Below are 21,005 nucleotides of genomic sequence, written 5' to 3' on the forward strand. Positions count from 1 at the left end.
GGGCGGGGCTATGGGGGGTGGGGCGGGGGCGGGGCGGAGCCGAGGGCGGGGCGGGGCTCCGGTGCAGAGAGCCGGGCCGGGGGCGGGCCCGGTGCGCGGGGGCGGGGCCTGCGGCGCGGCGGAGCGCGGAGGCAACGGGGTGGCAGCGCCGCCGTCCCGTCCCGTCCCGTCCCGTCCCTCCCGCCGCCGCCGCCGCCGCCGCCGCCGCCATGGGCCTCACGGTCTCCGCCATCTTTTCCCGCATCTTCGGCAAGAAGCAGATGCGGATCCTGATGGGTGCGCGCGGGGGCGGTGAAGCAGGGCCGGGCGGGGGATGGGGATGGGGATGGGGATGGGGCACGTACCGGTACCGGCGTCGCTGACGCCACCTCTTCGTTGCAGTGGGCCTAGATGCCGCCGGCAAGACCACCATCCTCTACAAGCTGAAGCTGGGTGAGATCGTCACCACCATCCCCACCATCGGTGAGTGCCCTGGCACCGGGCAGGGCCCCCACCGAGCACCGGGTACCGGGCATGGCCCCCTACCCTGCCTCTTGACAGCCAGCACCGGGCCAGGTCCCCATTGGGTACCGGGCAGGGCCCCCCACCCTGCCTGTCTCTGACAGCCAGCACCGGGCCAGGCCCCCGCCGGGCACCAGCTACCGGGCAGGGCCTGCCCCCCCATCCCCCAGGCCGTGCCCACGCGGGTACCCCGCTTTCCTGTGGGTCCCCCTGGCCGACCCCGGCCCACTGGGGGCTGCTTGGGCGTCAGCCCAGCCCTTACCCCAGTTACCGATTGCTTGGCTGGGGCACGGCCACCAGCGGTGCCTGCTGATGAGCCTGGCTTGCACCCCAAGATGTCCCTTGCAGTCCCCAGCACAGGTATGGGCACAAGGCAGCTGCCCTGACCCGCCGCGCAGCGGGTGTGAGCCCCAATCTGCCACCCCGCTTTGCTGCCCCACGGCGATGGAGCCTGAGCTGTTACCCATGGGGTGGCCCTGGCCCGTGGGGTACAGGGGCATTTTCATGGGCAGGAGGTTGCTCAGCCCATGCAGGTCCTGTCTGCCCAAGCCGGGCAGGCAGAGCAGGGCAGGATGGTGTCTTGCCAGATCCTGGGTGCGAAGGCTTCAGCGGGGTGCTGAGCACCTTCTACCGTAGTGTCTTCCACAAGCTGATGGAGGCGGATAGGGAACTGGCCGAGCTGCCAAGACAGGGAAGCTGGTCATCTTTGGTGTGCCATGCTGGCCAGCGCTGCCGAACATCTTTGTTAGTGACCTGGGTGACAGGGACAGAGCACCCTCAAGCAAGCTTGTGGATGGTCCTGAGCTAGGAGGAGTGGTCATGCTGCCATCTGGGGAGATCTGGGGCAGGCTGGAGAAACGGGCAGAGGAACTGCGTGGAGTTCAACCAGGGGAATGCTAAGTCCTGCCCTCGGAGAGGAGCAACCCCAGGCCCTGGAGAGCAGCTCTGGGGAGAAGGCCCTGGTGGGAAGATCCTGATGGGATGGACCCTGAGCAAGCACCAGGCACGTGCCCTTGTGGCTTGGTGCCACCAGACTCTGGGTTGCACTGGGCAGAGTGCTGAGGGTGGGTCAGGAACTCCTGCCCCTCCACTCAGCCCTGCTGAGACACCTTGGGGTGCTGGGTCTGGTGCTGGGGAATGGGGACAGGCTGGAGTAAGTCCAGTGCAGGGCCATGGTGGTGGTGAAGGGGCTGGAGCATCTCTTGTACAAGGACAGGCTGGGAGAGCTGGGGTTGCTCAGCCTGGAAAGGAGACAGCTCTGGGGGGATCTCATCTATATGTGTAAATCCCTCACGGGGGGAGGAGGGATAAAGAAGGAGGAGCCCTGTACCAGAGGCAGTGGGCACCCTCTTCCCTTGCCCCTTCTGCCTGCCCCCCCGCCCCCCCTTCCCCCCCCACAGGGTTCAACGTGGAGACAGTGGAGTACAAGAACATTTGTTTCACTGTATGGGATGTGGGTGGCCAAGACAAAATCCGACCCCTCTGGAGGCACTACTTCCAAAACACGCAGGTATGTGGAGCACGGGCCAGGGTGGACATGGGTAGGGCAGGGGTAATTTATTCCCCCTGCAGCGGGGCTGGCCCAGGGTCCCCAGGACTTGTGGCCTGATCCTGCCCAAATGGGGTGTGAGAGTGGCAGCAGGGAATGCATCCCGGTCCCCAGTGCAGTGGCCCTGCTGCGGTGGCACATGGGTGTTTGCCCCATCACCCTGTTGGAGTGGGGCATGGCAAAGGGGTCCGGCAGAGGAGCAGGCAAGGGGGCAGCACTGTCCCTGGGGTGCTCTGGCTCTGCACGGGGGGTGCATGGGGGGCAGCAGGTGAGCAGCAGGTCCATTCTCCCTCCAGGAGTGCCTGCAGCCTGCTTGGGTTGTCCCCCTCTGTGCAAGCTGCCCACTCCAGCCTGGCTTCTCCCACAGGGTCTCATCTTCGTGGTGGACAGCAATGACCGAGAGCGAGTGCAGGAGTCTGCCGATGAGTTGCAGAAGATGGTGAGTGCTGGCAGGGACTGAGTCTGGCAGGGAGGTGGGCATCCCCCAGCCCTCCCCCACTGACCCAGTTCTGCACCAGCGCCTGGGTAGGTGCAAGATGAGACCTGGCTCTGCTCTGCCTGCGACGCAGAGCTAGGGCCATCTATCCAGAGGTGGGCTTGGGGACTTGACAGTGACTCGTCTGCCAGGCAGAGGCTGGATCTGCAGCAATCAGGAGCAATTGCAAGGGGGGGAAATGGCCAAGAAAACACGGTTCTACGTTTTACTTAGTCAGGGCTTTGCTAGCCAAGTGCCCAGGGCACATGGGGAGGGGGGGCAGCATCCAGAAACCACGTCTGAAAGCCAGCTTGTGAGGTGGGGGTCATTTACTCATCAGTGCGGCTGCTGGAGGGGGCAGAGCTTCCTTGGGGAGGGAAGTTGGCTCAGAGTGAAGCGTGTCACAGCCTGAGAGCAGGGAAAAGATACAGGCAGATGCCCACTGCCTGCTTGCCATTGTTTGGAGAGCGGTTCCTCTCTCGTTCTGCCCCTCGTCCCCTGCAGCCCCACGCTCCAACATGGGCATCCCCTCTGTGAATGGCATGGGTGCTCCTGAAAGAGCATCCCAGTGCCACTGAGGCCTCCAGACAACGATGCAGGCAGGAGGGTGGCCAAGATACCGGAGGTGAACTGAGGAGCTGGAGAGCCCTCCCAGCTCTTTGGGTCTGTCCAAGCTGGGTCTCACTTGCCGGGGTGCTGGCGCTGCAGAGGCTCACCGAGGGCTCACCGAGGGCTCACCGAGCTCAGCCATTCCCACTCTCTCCGCAGCTGCAGGAGGATGAGCTGCGGGATGCCGTCTTGCTGGTGTTTGCCAACAAGCAGGATATGCCCAACGCCATGGCAGTGAGCGAGCTGACTGACAAGCTGGGGCTGCAGACGCTGCGCAGCAGGACCGTGAGTGGCTGGGATGGCATCCCTGTCCCTGTGGGAGGGACCCCCTGGGCCCACGGGGCTGCTCCCGGGGTGCAGCGGGCTGACAGTTTGCACAGCCCAAAGCCCTTTTCTCTGTTTCCCTCTGTTCTGCAGTGGTATGTGCAGGCAACGTGTGCGACCCAGGGCACGGGGCTCTACGACGGGCTGGACTGGCTATCGCATGAGCTCTCCAAGCGCTAGCTGGGCTGGTGGCACCGGAACCAGATGAGCTGGAGACATCTCTTACAACTGCTGTTTTGTTTGGTTTTCTTTGTTTTATTTGGGGGGGTGGGGAGGGGTGTTTTTCCTTTCTCCCCAGAGTGGCCTCGTCTCTGTGTTTATCTGGTAGGACTTGAATCTCAAGGACTCTTTGGGCAGCTCCACTTTGTGGTGTCCTGCCTTCACGCCAGCAGCACTGCGTGCTGGCTGCCCTCCCCACCTGCATGTGCCATCTGCGAGAGCTTGCCCAGACCTGCTGGGGTGGCATGTCCCCAAGTGTCCCCACTCCTCGCCTGGAGCCAGCAGTGGGGGCTGAGCCTGGGAGGCAGCCCCACTGCTGCAGGACAGGAAGGATTCTCCTTTTTATCCTTCGATAAACTTTATAGTTCTCTTTCTCTCGGGGAGGGGGCATATGGCTGCATAATGTGCTGTTGTATATCAAGTAATTAAACACCACCACTTTGTACCCTGCGCCCGGCACGTTTCTGGCTGGCTCTGGCTGCCACCCGAGAACTCACTCCCCAACATGCATCTTCCAGAAGCACCTCAGGGTGTGGGGAATTGGGCCTTAATAAAACCCTGTGTGCGCTATGTTAGGATGCAGAGGAGGTGGGCAGAGGCTCTGAGATGTGTTTGCAAGCTCATTTCCTTGTCCCCTGGTGACAGGAGGGGATCTGACCTCTTTTATAGCTGTGCTGGTGTGCTCTTGGGGTCAGTGGTGCCTCCACAGGATTCTGTGATGCTGGCTGCCAGCCCCAGGGACTGGGGCCATGCTGGGGGAAAGCCCTGCGGGGTCGGCTCAGGCTGCATGCTGCAGGAGTGCTAATGGGGTTGTAATTAGTGGGACTGGGCAAAGCCAAGCCTTTGGCAGTGCAATGACAGCTGTGATCTGGTAGTGAGGGGCCGAGCTCTGAGCACTGGAAGAAGTGAGAACAGCCTGGTCCTAGGTGCTGCCTCTGGAATGCCCAAGGCTGGCTGGCAGGAGGCAGCCAGCACGGAGCATCCCGTGGGAAATGGCAGCAGCAGTGCCATGTGTGGCTGGGGTAGTGAGAGGATGCATCCCTATAAGGCATGCTGGCAAACTGTGCCCTGCAAAAACACACTCTCTGCACAAAGCTGTGTGCTGGCTGCCCCCCAGGGCTGGCCCTGCAGGGATGCGCTGGCTGCCCACCCCAGGGTGTCCCAGTGGGGATGCCCTGGCTGTCCCATTGTAATGGCTCAGGCAAGTGCTCAGTGCACCAGCACCCATCCTCCTGGGGGGCTTCCACCCAGCCCAGGGGTGCCTGGCCAGGGAATGAGTGATCAGCAGGAGCTGGGTCAGGAAGACAGGACCCGGGTCCTTTCACAGCCCTGGGAGCTGAGGGAAGCTGAGGTTCTCAGGGCTCGATGCTGCTGCCCCAGAGCCCTGAATGCCACCGGAGCTGCTGCAGGTTGTTGCCTTTGGTAGTGAAAAGTAGGGGGACAGGATGGGATTTGGGGATCTCCTGTGCTTTGGTGCAAGGTTTCCCCGGAGCATGTGGCTCTGGGGTGCAGCACCAACGGTCTGGACTGGTGCTGGCTTGGAGCTGGCATTGCTCATGGTGCAAAGACCCTGAGAGTGGGGCCACAGGCAGAGATGGAGACATCAGGCTGGACAAGCAGTCGATGCACCTGAGGTGACCCCGTGATGAAAGGGCACCAGGCTTCATTTCCAGCATAGCTAGGGAGCCCCTGGGGACTGAGAAGGGACCAGAAGAAGCCATATCCCAGCCAGTGGTGCATCAGCCACTGGGCTGCTCAGCTGTGAAACAGCCTCCCCAGGATCGCAGCAGCCTTGAGCCTCAAAAGCTGCTTTGTAGCAGAGGACAAGATGATGCCAGTGCCTTGGCTCACTGCCACGATCCTGGAGGATGGTTAATCCCTGCAAGGTGGGTGATGTTGGATGACCTATCCCATATGGTTCCCACCACCAGGCTCCCTCCCCTGGGTCATGCACGGTTGTGCTGGCACTGGAGGTGGCTACGTGTCTCCATCTCCCTGGGGACAGCCTAGAGCAGTAGTCTGGCGGGGACTCAGCTCTATGTCCAACATGCACAACCCCTCTGCACCCAACAGCGTGGTGCACTGCAGGGCTGGAGCCCCACTCACCCTGCTCTCAGAGTGCCAGGGAACAAGAGAACAGCCACACTGCAAATGATTTAATGCTCCATTTAGCACTAGTTCCTCCATCTTGCCCTGGACGTCACCCTCAGGCTGAGACGAAGTGCCCTGGAAATGCCGGCTGTAAGGCTGGGGGATGTCCCTTTGTCACTGACCACTGCCACCTCCAAGCCAGCAGCACAGCAGTGCACGTGCTGCTATGCCCTTTGCAGCTCTGCCAGTTTGCTGCCTACTCTGCGCCTGGCTGCCTCCAGCCCTGCCCGTTCCTCACAGCCCTCGCTGCGGCGAATGCCCGGCTGTGCCCCAGTCCCCTGTCCTCCAGCAGTGTGGCCAGGACATGTCCCCTTGGCCATGCCGAGCTCCCTGGTTTGCTCAACACTGTTGGCAGCTGCAGGAGCCCGGAGGCAGAAGAGCAGGTAGGAGAGCTTGCTGCCTGCTTGCTTCTCCAGGGCTGCAAAACCTGCCTGTGCCCAGGGCATTGCACAGTCACAGCAAAGGGCAGGGGCTGCACCCCAAGCTGGGGAAGGAGCCCCCTACCACGCTGCAGCTGCCAGCAAGGGATCTCTATGGGGTGGCACCTTTGCATGAGATGCCAAAGGGCTGGGGGGGGGGGGGGTCAGCTCTGCATCACCCCACCCCTATGGCCACGCACCCCGAGGGCTGGCTCCCCGCAGGCTCCCAGCACCCTGCAGCATTTCTGGTGCCCCAGGAGGGCACCTGCAGACCCACCTGCCCGCCTGGCCCCTGCAAACAAGGTCCTACACCATGTGAACAGGCACATCAGTGACAGCATCCTGCGCTGGTCTGCCGAGGTCTCTCCTGCTGAGTCCAGCAGCATCGTTTTTAAATATTTTTGAAGGGCTGGGTATGAAATCGTGGCTCCACTGCTAAGCGGTGTTGCAGAGCCGGAGTGCTGGTGCTTGCAGCCGCCAGCCTCCTGCAACCCCTGAAAAAATGCACCCAAACCCAGCCGAGTCGCTCCATGTTTCTGGAAGGAAAGGCTCCTTTGGAGCTGCCACAAGTGCTTGGAGGTCCCAGACTTGAGTGGGTGTTTTGCAGCCTCACGTCACCTGGCCACAGCTTCGGGTATTGCCAGGGCATGGCAGTGCACAGAATTGTACACAGTTCTGGTCTGCTGCCATCATGGCAATGCCACCCATCCTGTCCCCGTCCTTATCCTTGGGACTGGACATGGTTGAAATCCCACTCCCATGGGCTCCGTGTGTGTTGTGGAGCTGCCTGGGGCTGTGCCAGCTGTTTGCAGCCCCAGCTGTGCTGGGTAGCCCACGGCATCGCACAGGCTGCAGTGCATGGGGAGAAGGAGCTGCTGGGCAGAGCTGTGGCCTGAGGGTGCCAGAGGCCCAGGGATGCCCAGGGCATCCTTGCTCACCTCTGTCTTACAAGTCTGCTCAGGTGTTGGAGAAGTGGGAATGGGGACAGTGAGAATTTCTCCGCAAGGTAGCTGGTCAGTAATACTTGCCATGAGTTTGGCAGGTCTCAGCCACCTCTCTGCAGGCAGCAGCGTGCTGACCTGGTGCTGGGATGCTACCACAGCTCAGCTGGGACAGCCAGCCAGCCAAGACTGGGCTCTGGCTGGTGCACCTGGTGTGCCGTTCGTGCAGGCAAGCAAAAGCCTTCACTAGCATCCTCAGGCCTGAGATTTTTGCAAGTCTGAAAGATTCCCATAACATGGCTGTATACTCCTGGGATGGTTTTTCACTTTAGAGAAGTCCATAGAAGATTTTTCTCTTCTAGAAATTATTTTTTCTTGCTTATAGACACAAACTATGCTAGAGCCCAACATTGTCCTGGGGGAGAGAGAGGACCCCTGGGCTGCCCAGCTGGCACACTGCAGCCTGCAGTCAGAGTGGTCTGCTGAGGCTGGGCTCCTAGCCAGGGGCCGTGGGCATGGGGGGACGGCGACAGCCGGGCAGTGTCCCACCGAGGTTGCGAACAGGGAGGACCCTTGCCTCGGGCTCAGCCCCCCAAACTGTTTTCCTTTGGCTGAAGGAAACAACTGTTATCCTTCAAATAAAACCATTTCTTCAGCCTGTAGCCATGTTCCATGCCAGTGATGGATGCCTTTATGCTGGCTGCACCATTAAATTCAACTTCCTAAAAAACAGAAGCCCAAAACTTTATTTAGATCATGGATCTGCCATGCAGCTGGGACCCATCGGCTCTGCAAAGTCTTGAGTCAGGGTGGCAGGCCCAGCATGGGATCTGGGATGGCTGGAGCTGGTCCTGACTGTGCTGGCAGTCCTGCCTGACAACGGCCTGAGACAAGCTCAAGCAATACCGCAGCTCGGGGGCTCGCCAGCCACTATGCCAGGGGGCTCACAACAGCCACAGCAAGTTTTTCCCTTCTTGCCTATCCCGCACAGCCCTTTGTTCCCCAGTTCCAGAGACTCCCCAGCATTCTGGCTAGGAGAGCTCTGACCAGGCTAAAGGTTTCTGCAGAAGCACCAGGAAAAGCCCCCGTTGAAGAGCAGGGTGCCCCCCATTTGAATTAATTAATTCTTCTCAGGGTAATTTAATGGTATTGTATATAGGAGGGGGGAAAGCTTGAAATGGGGGGATGCTAACTGGGGGATGCAGTAGCAAAGCAGGGCAGTGACACTGCCCACCTTCTGCAGTGTCCCAGGGGATGACACATCCCTGGGGACAAACACTCCAGCATGTTGAGGGGGCCCCTAAGGCACTTGGCTCCCACTGCCTGACCCCAACCACAGCCACAGGGACGTGGCTGTGCCCACAAGGGTTTGAGCCCTGACAGCTGAGCCTGGGTGGCATGGCAGGATGCATTCCCCTGAGCACCCCGCCTCTGCCACGCTGGACCCAGGAGGCCTCAGCTCACAGGAGGGAGACGGGGAGTCCTGGTTTGGAGGGGGCAGGCAGTGAGCTGATGGTGGCCCGTCTGTCACCGATGCATACCCATGCATGGACATCCTCATCTCACTGCATTGGAGGGTGTCTTGGAGCCCCCCATCTTGCTGGGGACCCTCAGAGCCAGGGGCACCCCAATGCATGGAGGCAGGCGAGGGGCTCCGGTGAGCTGGCGTGGAGAGGCGGCACTGGGGTGCTCAGTGAGACTCCAGGCAGCAGGCTGGCAGTGGGGTGCAGGTGAGCCCTGGGTGGCAACATGGTGAAGGGGGGACCCTCCAGGGGCTGCCAAGGAGCTGGAGGGGGGCTGCCACTGGGAGCCAGGCCTGCGGGATGGAAACAGGGCTCAGGCAGTGCATGGGGCTGGGGAGTGTCACCTTGCCCCCAGCCCTGCTCTGCCATGTGGCAGGGGACACCCACCTCACAGCAGCCACCCCACATCACTGCAGGGCCAGGGCCAGGTGGGGAAGGGGACCAGCTCCCCACACCCCCCAGCATCCCATGGGGTCCTGCACCCTGTTGCTGGCCCCCACCCCTGGCTGTGCTTGGGGGTCCTTAGTCCCCCTCCCATCCCTTTTACCGCAGCAAGTGTCGTCCCAGGCACAGGGGCCAGAGGCACAGAGGTGCAGCAGGGCCGAGGGGCCAGGGTAGGCAGTGAGGCCGTGGCTGTGACCATGGCCGTGGCTGTGGCCATGGAGGGGCTGCGGCGAGCCGGCGGGGGTGGCTGGGAGGTGCTGCGTGGGGAGCAGAGAGCAGGATGTCACAGGGCATCCATGGGGATGCTTTGGGACCTGGCCACCCCTGAGGGGACTTGCAAAGTGTCACCCTCTGGGATGGCTCCGGAAATGGCTCCCCAGGGAAGGCAGTGCCTGGAGAGCTCAGAGTAGCTGGGCAATGGGACCGTGGGCTTCAGAGGGTGCCCAGCGCCTGTTGGGGAGCTGGCAAAGCCTCCCCATCACCCCGGCTGGAGGCTGCAGCATGGGAAGGGAGCCCTGGCCTTCTCCTACCTGTGCGGACCCGGTGGCTGTTGTGGAGAGGGGGCAGAAAGCAGCCATGGCTGCCCCATGGGGCAGGATCCAGTTGCACCAGGAGCCTGCTGGGGAGAGGTAGGGAGGGCAGTGTGCTGGCTCAGGGACCGTGTGGGCTCCCGGCCCTGACTTTGGGATGGGGAGGGCTGCCTTTTACCAGTGCAGGCACAGAGAGTGGCTGTATCCTCTCCCCAACTCCCAGCAGGGCTCTGGAGCTGGGAAGCAAACCCAGGTGTCCCAGTGCTCAGCGCCAAATTTCAGCCACGCTCTCTCTCAGAGTGGGCCCTGGATCCCAGCCCTCTCCTCAGGCATCATGTGCCACATCCCATTCCCTTCACCCCTGGACTGTCACCTGCACTGCCAGCCTCCAGCTTCTGCTTGGCCTCCCGTCTCCATTTTGCTCGTCTGTTTGAGAACCAAACCTTGGGAGGAAGGAGGAAGCTGAGGATGCCAGCCCCCACACTGTGGCACCCGCGCCCCAGGCAGCGCTCAGGCTCCTTGGGACAACTCTTTGCCCTGGGTCATGGCCTCTTCCTGCATCCCTGGCCATGGCATGAGCAGAGGAAGGGGTTTGATCCTGTGTCTTCTGCAACCTGACGGTCTACAAGCATGTGCCAGGCTCTGGGGTGCTTCTCCAGCACAGGGCATGGGAGGCACATGGGTGCATGTGTGTGCACATCGCGTAGCGTGGTGTGACCATGTGGATGGGCAGCGCTGTCTTGGCAGAGTGGGGGGACTCACTGCTGTCGCTGCTCGGGGCACCGAGATGACCAACAATGGTCGGTGACTGGGAGGGGAAGGGGCTGCCATGAACCGGTGAAGGTTCACCAGCAGCACAGGGATGTCTGCCTGGAGCTACAGTGTTCCTGGTATCTGTGTGTGAGGGGTGTGTGCCAGGGAGTGTGCTATGGAGCATGTCACACTGCAGCACTGTGCTCTCCTCCCCTGCCCTATGGCACCATCCTGGGCTCCAGCAGTGTCCCCACAGTGTCCTCTTACCCTGATGGTTGTGTCAGGGAGCTGGGTGGCCACGGCCAGTCTCTCCCGGGTGATGGTGTCTGGGTACTGTCCCCTCTGAAACTCTGCAAGAGGGATTGGGATGCTATCAGCCTGTACGACACAGCCACCCCGCCAATGCCTCGGCAGGCAATGCTGGGATGTGCAGCCACAGCCTGTCCATTGCCGGGCACTGGTGCCTGCAACTCAGAGCTGTTCGGGGCACCACAACCATGGCTGTGCCGTTCAGAGCAGGAGGAGCCCATCCAGAAAGTGGCAATGCCCTCCCTTCGCTGGGAATGGCCCTGCTCCATCCTGGCACTCTGCAGCAGCTCGGGGCGGGCATGCCAAATGCCCCGGCCTCGGCTGGTGTCCACTGAGAGTCGCACCTTTCTCCAGGGTCTCTGACTGCTGGTTGGAGAAGACTGTCCTGTTCCTGTGCTGGGTGCTCGGTGGGAGCCGCTGGCCAGACGCGGAGCCCCGTGGAGGGTGCTGGGTCCCCAGGAAGATGGCAGCACCAGCTTCGGTGGGTGAGTGGCAGCCCAGGGGCTGTGGGGCCGCTGAGGCGGCAAGAGGAGACACTGCAGGGACAGAAAGGCAGAAGGTGGGGGGGACCCCCGGGAGGGGCTGGGAGGGGTCAGGGAGGGATGACAAGTCCCTTTGTTTTGGGGGTACAAGGTCAGTGCAAGACTGCGGGGCAGCCATGTGTGTGCACATGCATGCCTGTGTGTGCATGTTTGTGCGTGCATGCACACGTCCGTGCATGTGCAGCTGGGAGGTGGGTGGTGGCAGGAGCTCTCTGCTTGCTCAGAGCAGGTCTCTCCTGTGGGATGCACCCGGCCCCCAGCCCCTGCTCCCCAGGGCATCACCCCCAGCAAGGCTCACCCTGTGGCGGCGGGTCCCTCACAAAACCCTGCTCAGCTGCCAGCCGCAGGTCACTGGGCAATTTCCTCAGCACCCGGTTGATGGAGGAGACCTGGGCAGGGGGAAATGGGGCTGTGCCACAGGCAGGGGTTTCAGGACCCCCCAGGAGTGGGAGCAAGGGGTGCTGGGCAGCCCTCTGCTCTCTGTGGGAGCTGGAGATGTGTTCAGGCAGCACTGAGGTGGGGAGGAATCAAGGCTGATGCCCCAGAGCTCATCTCCGAGGGACTCTCCTGCAGCCACGCCTGAGCACGTGCCAGGGATTCTCTGCGCTGGGGCCATGCCCATCTGCTCTGCTGTTTGTTGATACCGGCAACCCTTTAATTTCGGTAGTCTAACAATATTTAATGTGAGGCAATCTGCACCTCAGGGCTGATTTATAGGGGTGGGTCTGTCATTAGGAAGTACAGCTCTCCACGCTGAGGCTGCAGATTGCATTTCATTGTCTCTGCTGACCAGTGGCACTTGTAATAACCCCACCACAGCACCCCACTGCCTGAGATGACGGCTGGGCTTGCTGGGGATGGCCGGCGGGGCTCTGCTTTAGCTGGGAGGGTGTGATTTGCCTTCCCCTCCCCATCTGCTTCTTCCTCTGCCTCCTCACCGAGCACCAAGCACTTCCCTGTGCATCCTTCCATTGCCCCCTGCCCACCCCAGTGAGGCACCCCACCCCTCAGCACCCCAGCCATGGGGTCAGACCCACATGCAGTGCCTGGCCCCTGCTCCCCCTGGCAGAGACTCACGCTGGGAGTCCTGTTGCTGGTGCAGATGCCCTCAGCGTGCAGCTGTCGGCGGATCTCCCAGGCAAAGAGGGAGGGCTGCTCCAGCTTCAGCTGGGTGATCCTGGCCACCACCTCAGGTGTGGCCATGCGAGGCTTGCTGCCTCCGATAGCCTTGGGCTCCACGGCCCCCGTCCGGTAGTAGTGGCCCAGGATCTTGCTGACGCAGCCGTTGGACACCTGCAGGCAGGGTGGCTGGGGCAGAGGCTCAGCAGGAAAAGGATTTGGAGGAGAAGGAGACCCCCACACCTCCTGACCCAGGTGTACCTTGAGGCTGCGGGAGATGTCTGAGGTCCGGATGCCGCATGCCGCCAGCTCGATGATCCTCTTCCTCTTGCAGGCAGGGAGGGGGCGGCCATTCATGAAGAGACCCCCCAGCTGGTTCACGCCGCTGGGCCCTGGGGAGAGGCCAGGCAGCTGGTGATGGGAGACAGGGTGAGGAGGGATGCTGCCTGCTCTTCTCTCCCCGGCTCCACACGAGAGCATCAGGGCCCGAGGCTTTACAGGATGAAGGACCAGTGGCCTCAGGGACCCTTGTGCATTGAGTGGGGACTTGGAGGGTGCTGGGCAGGAGGGCTTGGAGCTTGGAGCAACACGGGGCTTGTTTGCTGGGATGTGGACGCAGGCAGCATGTGGCAGGAGCAGACAGGGAACGGGGAGACTGGCCCAGGTGATGCTGGCAGAGAAAATACCCAGTGGAGCAGCATGGTTCCTGCAGGCTGAGGCAGCAGGGGAAGGTGGTGGCTTCAAGGTAGGATGGCAGGCTTAGGTGGGCAGGGAAGAACTGGACATCATGGGAGGTCTGGGACTCTGTGGAGCCCCAGGAGTATCAGCTACCAGCACCCAATGCAGGCTTTGTCAGGAAAAGTAGTCTCATTTGTGACAGAGCAGGGGCTGACATGGCACCTCCTTGATTCCCCCAGGACCATGGATGCTGCAGCCGTGCTCCCTGAGCTGCCCCGTCACAGCGACATCACGCACCTTGGTGTGGCATCGTGGTGAGGCTTTTCAGGGCTTTTGGTGCCTGGGAATTGCCAAGAGGAGACGGTTGTGGTCCGGAGGCTGGATAAATCAGTGATGGTGTCCAGGGCTCAGCCACGTCCGCTGCCCACCCTCCTGGAAGAAGAGGGAGCAAGGGCAGAAATACTGAGCAGAGGATGGAAACATTCCAGGGCATCTGACTGCTTGGGAAATCATTGCATTCCAGGCACAGTGGATCAAAGGGACCCAGGCTTTAAAGTGCTCGCATGGCTGCAAGAGGCACTCAGGCTCTGAAAAGGCTGGGGAGATGCTGGGAATGCTGCATGTGCTGCCTGCACCCAGCAGCCACCAGCATGCAACGGAGCTGGCTTGGCTGGGCTGTGTCCCAGCACTTGCCCGCATTCCCCTGGACAAGCCATGGGGGATGGAGGGTTTCCCCAAGCCCACCCTGCCACGGCTGAGTGCTGGGGTCCTGCACCTTCTTGGGATGATGGGGGGTAGGGGGTGGCAGGAGCAGAGATGATGATGGGATCAGGAGCTCTGGGTTCGGTGTTGGTTCATGGGCCATTTATTACCCACTTTAACCCTTCCCTGCTCTCTTGCCAGTGGCTTCAGGCACAAGTGCCTGCACATGGGATCGTGTCCTCACTGGCAGCATTGCTGTCTTTTGGTGTATTTATTTATTTCAGAAGGAGGGTCTGGCCCCATGCTCCCATTGCCCTGCTATAAATCCAGGGCAGCTCAGCTGCAGCCGATGGTGTGGGGCTGGGTTTGTGGCGCTGAGGACCTAACCCAACCAAGGAGAGATTGGCAGGTGATAACCAGGTTAACCAGAGTCACCCCTCCTTTGGCTGGAGACATTCTACTGCTCTGCCACCTCCTCTGCCAGATCAGATCAAGGCTGAGTTTCCCCACATGCATGCACACACCCTCCCACAGCTTTTCCCCAGGCCCAGCAGTTCTGTCTGACCCCACACAACTTGCCTTGCTCCAAATCCTGACCAAAGGCAGCCCCACGGATTTAGGCACAGATTCCTCAGCTGTGAACTACCACCACCACTGCGCTCAACACCCTTGTGCTGCCCCACATTCTTGCAGCTGTGCCCACCATGCCCATCCTGCCTTACAGGTCTCCCTCTGCTCCCCCCAGTCTTCCCACCTCCTTCTACTCTGGGGACTTCCTGGCAGGAACACAACAGCAGCAGGTCCTGCAGGACACCTCCCCAGAGGAACTTAGCAAGGTGTCTCTGAGACCACTGAGGACCACGACAAAGTGAGAGCAGCCATTCCTCCTGGAGGAGATAGCCCTGGTGGGAGCCAGGGCAGGAGGGGTCCATCACCACTGCCTCATCCCTGGTGTCATCAGGGACATGGGAGGGGTCAGCCCCATGGAAATGGGAGGAAAGGCAGCACAGCTCTGAGCGCCAGGCACCGGCAAGGGGTGCTGTGGGGTCTGGGACATCACCCTGCCCCGTGAAATAGGGTAGAAGAGACGCTCTCACAAGGATGCTGGTGCCAGCCCTTCTCCCAAGGAAAGCCCTGATCCCTTTGCTGTCTACTCAGGCAGAAACTCTTGTGGTAACTAATGAGCAGCACACTGAGCCACAGAGATGCCACACAGACTGACGGCTGCTGCTGCTACCGCTGCCTTGCCAAAGCCTGAGCAGCCTGTCTGGCACCCCTGGTTAGCCTGGGATTTCACCTGAAACACCCTGAAAAATCCTGGACACCCCCAGCGTGGGTCTTTCCCTGCAACGGTCCCCAAATCCCACTGCAGCCTTGGCACTGCTTCCCTGCACAGCCTGAGAATGCTGTTTGAAGACACTGACCGTGATCATGAAAATCAAGAAAAGCAAAATAAATCAAACAACAGGGACAACAGCAGATTTCCCGCAGGTGAAAAGAAAATGTGCAGTGCACCCAGTCTCCCTCTCGTTAGGAAAGAGACGGACTGCCCTGGAGCAAAGCTGCACTGGGAAGGAGGGAACAAGCAGTACCAGCAGGACGCGTGTCCCCTCGGGTGCCAGCACAGCCCCTACCAGCATTCCCTGGCTTTGTCCCAGCCAAGGGCTTGGCTGTGCTGGGCCAGAAGGTGACATGAGGATTTTCTTCCCCCTGGAGAAACGGGTACGCTGGGAAAGCTGCACCAGTTGTGAGCCCACAACTGGTGTCCTGGTCCTGGGTCCCGCTGAGGAATCTCGGAGGGGTAGTGAGCTTGGTCTTTGTGCAGCACGCAGAGGCAAGGAGAGGAGTAAATGAGATGGGGCTTGACTAGGCTAGACCAGAGCAGATCATTCCTGGAGGAAGTCTCAAGCCTTCTCCATGTTAAGCCACCTTCACTGCCCAATTCCTACTGGGAATTGCTTCCCGTGCCTGCACAGGACAAGAAGTCACAACCCCCCCTGCCCCAGAGCAGCCCTCCCCACACCTGAGCGTGCCCCGTGCTACACCTGTGCATGCAAGTGTGAGTGTCTGTGCACGCACATCCATGCATACATGCACACTCATGCTCTTAAGCACGTACATGCTCCTGTCTCTGTGTGCCCAGCTGTGCACACGTGTGTGCGTGCTTTTGCATGCACCCACGCTGCCATGTGCACACGTATGTGCATGTATTTGTGCACACGTGTGTATATGCATCTGGCTGAGAGCAGGGGTGCCCGGAGGGGCGCACAGAGGTACCTGCGGAGCCTCGAAGGAGCTGGACCAACTGTCCTCGGAGCCAAGGGTGCTGCCGTGCCGGTGTGATGCGGGTCGGCTGATGAGGGAGCAGGGCCGTGATGTCACGGGGCAGGAGGAAGAGGAGGATGGGGAGGAAGGGGCGGCCCGACGGTGACCGAGCGGCCGCGCCCAGCACACGCCCGTCCCGGGGCGGGGGGGCGAGCCCCGACGGAGCCCCCCGGGGCCTGGCAGTGGGTCGGTACCGGCGCTGTCGCCGGTGTTTCAGCACCAGCTCCGGCGGACAGCGCTGGCTCCGCCGCGTCCCGCGTCCCCGGGCATCCCCGGTCACCCCCGACGGGGCAGCCCCGGGGGGCTTCGCTCCCGCGCCTCCCGCAGAGCAAACAGGGGCAGACACAGCTGCCATATGGTAAAGCGCTTGGGATTAAATCATAAATCCAGATTCGGTTTTATTACATTTATTATTTTTTTTTTCTGGTGTTGAGCAAATAGAAGGCGGCCCGGGGTGGATGGGCACCGCGGAGACTGCCCCGGTGTGCAACCCGAGGGCCCGGCACAGATGGCCCCCTTCTTGGGAGATAAAAAAAAAAAAACCACACACACACAAAAAAACAAACCACGTTGTAAACCTTTCAAGTAAAATATTTGAAGAGCAAATATTAGCCAGCGAGGAGCCCTGCACCGCGGCCCTCCGCGCCCGGCCCCGCGAGTAATTGAGCGTTATTAGCACCCCGCTCCCGGCCCCCGCGCTCCGCGCACAACTGCCCGCCTTTGGAAAATGCCATATGCTCCGAATTACACATTAACCACAGCCCCGCGGGGCCCGGGCCGGCCCCGGCCCCTGGGGAGCCGCCGAGCCGCCCCTCCGCCCCCGCCGGCGCCCCAGCCGTGTCCACCCCACCCCACCCCGGGAACCGGGGTCGAGCTCCCGCGGGGAGCGCTGGCAGCCGCGGCCGGCCCGCCCCCAGCTCTGCCCCGGCCGCCGGGGAGCCTCGACGGAGTCCCCCGGCACGGGAGAGCCCCGTGCGTAACGCGGCACAGGGGAGCGGGGCGCGGGGCTGAGCCTCGGTGCAGGCGGGAGCCGGCGGCGGGACGGCCCCGCCGTTGCCCCCCCGCCTCCCCTTGCCGGGCCGTGCGGGGCGGCGGGGGCCGTGCGGGCCCGGAAACGGCGAGCGCGGCCCGCCGGGGCTGTGCGCACCGGGGCCGAGCGCGCCGGTGGCGGGAGCGGCGCGGCGCACGGGCCGGCGCGGCGGGGCAGAGCGGTGCCCGCCGCTGCCCCGGCGGCGGATCGGGTCCGCGGAGCCGCCCGGAGCCCCCGGGGCGGCCGCGGAGCCCTGCGGGTCCGGGGCAAGCGGGAGCGGCGGGCACCGGGCCGTGCGTCCTCGGCACGGCTCGGGCGCGGCGGCCGTAGCGGCAAGGGGCGGCGAGGAACGGGCAGGGAGGGCACGGCGCGGGGGAGTTGAGGGAGGAGAGGTGGAAAGGTGGATACATGGAGAGGTGAAGAGGTGGAGTGATGGAGAGGGAGAGAAATGGAGACATAGATGGAGAGGCAGAGAGATGGAGACATGAAGAGGTGGATAGGTGGAGAGGCAGGGAAGTGGAGACTTGGAAAGATGGATGATGCATGGAGATGTGGAGAGATGGAGAAGTGGGGAATGGCAGACATGGAGATGTGGATAGTCATGGAGAAGTGGAGTGATGAAGAGGTGGAATGATGGAGAAGTGGAGACATGGAGAAGTGGAGTGGCAGAAAGGGGGAGAAATGGATACATAGATGGAGAGATGGAGACATGGAGAAGTGGAGAGGTGGAGAGATGGAGATGTGGACAGGTGGAATGATGGAGAGGTGCAGAGATGGAAAGAGAGACATGGTGAAATGGAGGCACAGAGGGATGGAGAGGTGGAGACATTGAGACATGGAGATGTGGGGAAATGGAATGAAGGAGAGCAGGAATAATGGAGACACGGAGAGGTAGAGAAATGGAGACATGGAGAAATGGAGAGATGGAGAGGTGGAAAGGCAGAGAGATGGCAAGATGGTGAAATGGAGAGGAAAAGATGGAGACATGGAGATGTGGAGAGGTGGAGTGATGGAGAGGTAGAGAGATGGAAAGAGACAGATGGTAAAATGGAGAGGCAGAGAGGTGGAGAAGTGGAGAGGTGGAGAGGTGGAGACAGAGATATGCAGACGTGGCATGGAGACATGGAGCCATGGAGAGGTGGAGAGGTGTTCCAGGTCTTACCATGCTGTCTGCATTTCATGCTCCCTTGCACATCTCCTTCCACCCACCTTCCTCCACACCTCAAGTAAGAGACATCTTACTTTGCAGACATCTATTTTGTGGTGGAAGTGTAGCCAGCACTGGTGTGCAGCACAGCGGGGTGGTCTGGGGACAGGGGTGGGCACGGCAGGATAGGGTTGAGCAGCAACTGGCGGGGGGATGCCAGTCCCTCCTCTCCAGCCTTCCCCATGGCCTGAGCAGGCACCTCCTGTGCCAGCACCTGATGGTGCACGGGGACCCTTGGTCAGGCTCTTCTCACACCCTGTTCCACAACCCCCATGCTGATCCCAGGACCTTGGCTTTGGTTTAGATCTTCCTTCATGGATTTGCCCCTTTGCAGCAGGAAGTGAGCGCCCAGGGTGGGAGAGGGTTTAAGGGTGCTGCCTTGAGTGCTCAGTGGATGCATCTCTGCCGGCGTGGGGGAGGGAGGTACAGCAGCACAGACCTCACCTGCCCAAAGGACCAGGCGGTGCCTCCCTGATGAAGAGCAAGTGGAAGATGCCCTGGTACCCCACCTGTGGCAGGTGCCACGGGCTGCCAAGCTCTGCTCCTGCTTGCCCAGATGTGAGCTTCTGTGACTGTGCCCCCAGCTGAGGCTCTGCTGTGGGCAGCCAGGCCTTGGGCAGTGCCCTCGCCGCAGCCAGCATCATCAGCCTTCGGGCAGCACCTTTGCAACACAGGGAGCTGGAGGAAGGATGGCTGCCTGGGGAAAAGGACGGGATGCTGGGGTGTGTGGGGGGGTGTGTGGGAAGGGTGGGAATGCCATGCTGCCCTCAGGCAGGCAAGGGATAGAGGACAGAGAGGACAGGACAGGGATGCTGAACACCCCAGGGGCAGGATGGGGACGCTGTTCTTCCCAGGGGAAGAACAAGGATGTTAGGATGCCTGGCTTTTCAGCACCTGGCACGTGGTGGTACTGGCCCAGTGGCCTTGGGACCCTGCTGGCTGATCACCTCCTGACCATATGTGCCATCATATACCATGGTGGCTGGTGGGCACCGGAGTGTCCCCTGTCATCAGCTTCTGGTCATTCCAGCTGCCAGGAGAGCTCTCCCCTGGGACCCAGGAGTCCCAAGACAGAGCTGCAGCAGCCAGGCCAGCACAGCCAGGAGCACAGCACCCTCTTCCCTGCCTTGGCTTTGGGCCCCGCTGCAGGGAGGAGGGATGTAGGACAGCTGCAGGGTGGGACTGAGTGCAGCAGCGAGTGTGCAGGGCTGGGCAGCATCGACAGGCAGGGCTGAGAGGTGGGGAGAGGGGGGAATGGGAGGGATTGATTCGCTATTGCTTCTGACCGTGTGGAAGCTTGGCATGAGCATGGCACGAGCACAGAGATGTGGACAGGTGGAATGATGGAGAGGTGCAGAGATGGAAAGAGAGACAGATGGTGAAATGGAGGCACAGAGGGATGGAGAGGTGGAGACATTGAGACATGGAGATGTGGGGAAATGGAATGAAGGAGAGCAGGAATAATGGAGACACGGAGAGGTAGAGAAATGGAGACATGGAGAAATGGAGAGATGGAGAGGTGGAAAGGCAGAGAGATGGCAAGATGGTGAAATGGAGAGGAAAAGATGGAGACATGGAGACATGGAGATGTGGATGGAGACATGGAGACATGGAGATGTGGAGAGGTGGAGTGATGGAGAGGTAGAGAGATGGAAAGAGACAGATGGTAAAATGGAGAGGCAGAGAGGTGGAGAAGTGGAGAGATGGAGAACCCTCTGTCCCTTGCAGGCAAATACTGCAGGTATTTAGGGTGTGCTGTGCCCAAGGTGCTGCTTAGTGCCAAGGGAGAGGAAGGACGAGGAAAGGGACAGCAAGGCAAGGTAAAAAGTGAGAAGGCAGGCAGGCAGATACAGGAACCCCTGGAGAGAGGGTATTTTGGGGTATTTTCACACTGTATAAGCAGTGGCAGCACAATGTTCCTCTGGACTGTCCTCTGCTGCAGGCTCCATCCCAGACTGCTCAGACACCCAGGCAAGGGCATGTGGAAGAGCAGCACCCACTCAAGCCTTAAAAATCCCCCCTGGAACCATGGACCGCCCCTTCAGCCAGCCCCAGGGATGCCCTCCCCAGCCTCCCGCTGCATGGCTGGGCAGCAGGGGCATGGCAGTGCTGAGGGTGGTCCCTGCTCTCCAACAAACAAGTACATTTAAACACATTAAAAATTAGAAGATTAAGTACCTGGCCCTAGGAAAAGCATTCCCCTGCCAGAAATGGATTTTTCCCCACTTCCCTGATAATGGGCAATTTTCTACCTGTAGCATTTGCCTGGAGCAGAGGTTCTGGCATGGGAGGCTCCCAGTATGGTTTCTGAAGGTGCCCGGAGTTGGCTGGCAAGGCCACCAGTGAGGTGGGCAGTCTGGGGCAGAGAAGAGGTAATTTCTGCTTTCTCATGCCCCATCCCTGCAAGTGGCTGAGCCCCAAATCTCCCTGCTTCTTCCCAGGGTCCTCAGGTGGAAGAGCAGCTCTGGGTCTGTGCTGGAATGCTGCCAGACACTGGACAATGCCGAGAGGCTTTGGAGGCAGGAGACGTGCCCAGGCTGTGGGGGAGCCGCTGGGGAGCTCTCAGCTGTCCATGGCCCTGCTGGAAACCCTGGGATCTTGCAGTGCTGTGGGTCTCTCCCCAAAGCCGCCATCTCTTCAGCAGCCCCCTGCACC

At 61.0% G+C, this 21,005-nt stretch overlaps 1 protein-coding gene across 2 annotated transcripts; it reads left to right on the forward strand.

Moving 5' to 3' along the window:
• The first annotated feature begins 54 nt into the window (after positions 1–54).
• Positions 55–4,127, forward strand: ARF5 (ADP ribosylation factor 5). Of its 2 annotated transcripts, XM_056341801.1 has the most exons (6): positions 76–276; positions 382–462; positions 1,902–2,011; positions 2,418–2,489; positions 3,294–3,419; positions 3,552–4,127. In XM_056341801.1, exons 1-6 carry the CDS (start codon positions 210–212, stop codon positions 3,636–3,638), a joined length of 543 nt encoding a protein of 180 aa, XP_056197776.1. In that variant the 5' UTR covers positions 76–209; the 3' UTR covers positions 3,639–4,127. The 2 variants fall into 2 exon arrangements, with proteins under 2 accessions (XP_056197777.1, XP_056197776.1); XM_056341802.1 differs by lacking the exons at positions 1,902–2,011; positions 2,418–2,489; positions 3,294–3,419; positions 3,552–4,127 and adding an exon at positions 621–1,244 and having other exon boundaries at positions 55–276; positions 382–555.
• Positions 4,128–21,005: the final 16,878 nt, after the last annotated feature.

The sequence above is a fragment of the Falco biarmicus genome, chromosome 5, assembly GCF_023638135.1.
Source record: "Falco biarmicus isolate bFalBia1 chromosome 5, bFalBia1.pri, whole genome shotgun sequence".
Classification (NCBI taxonomy): domain Eukaryota; kingdom Metazoa; phylum Chordata; class Aves; order Falconiformes; family Falconidae; genus Falco; species Falco biarmicus.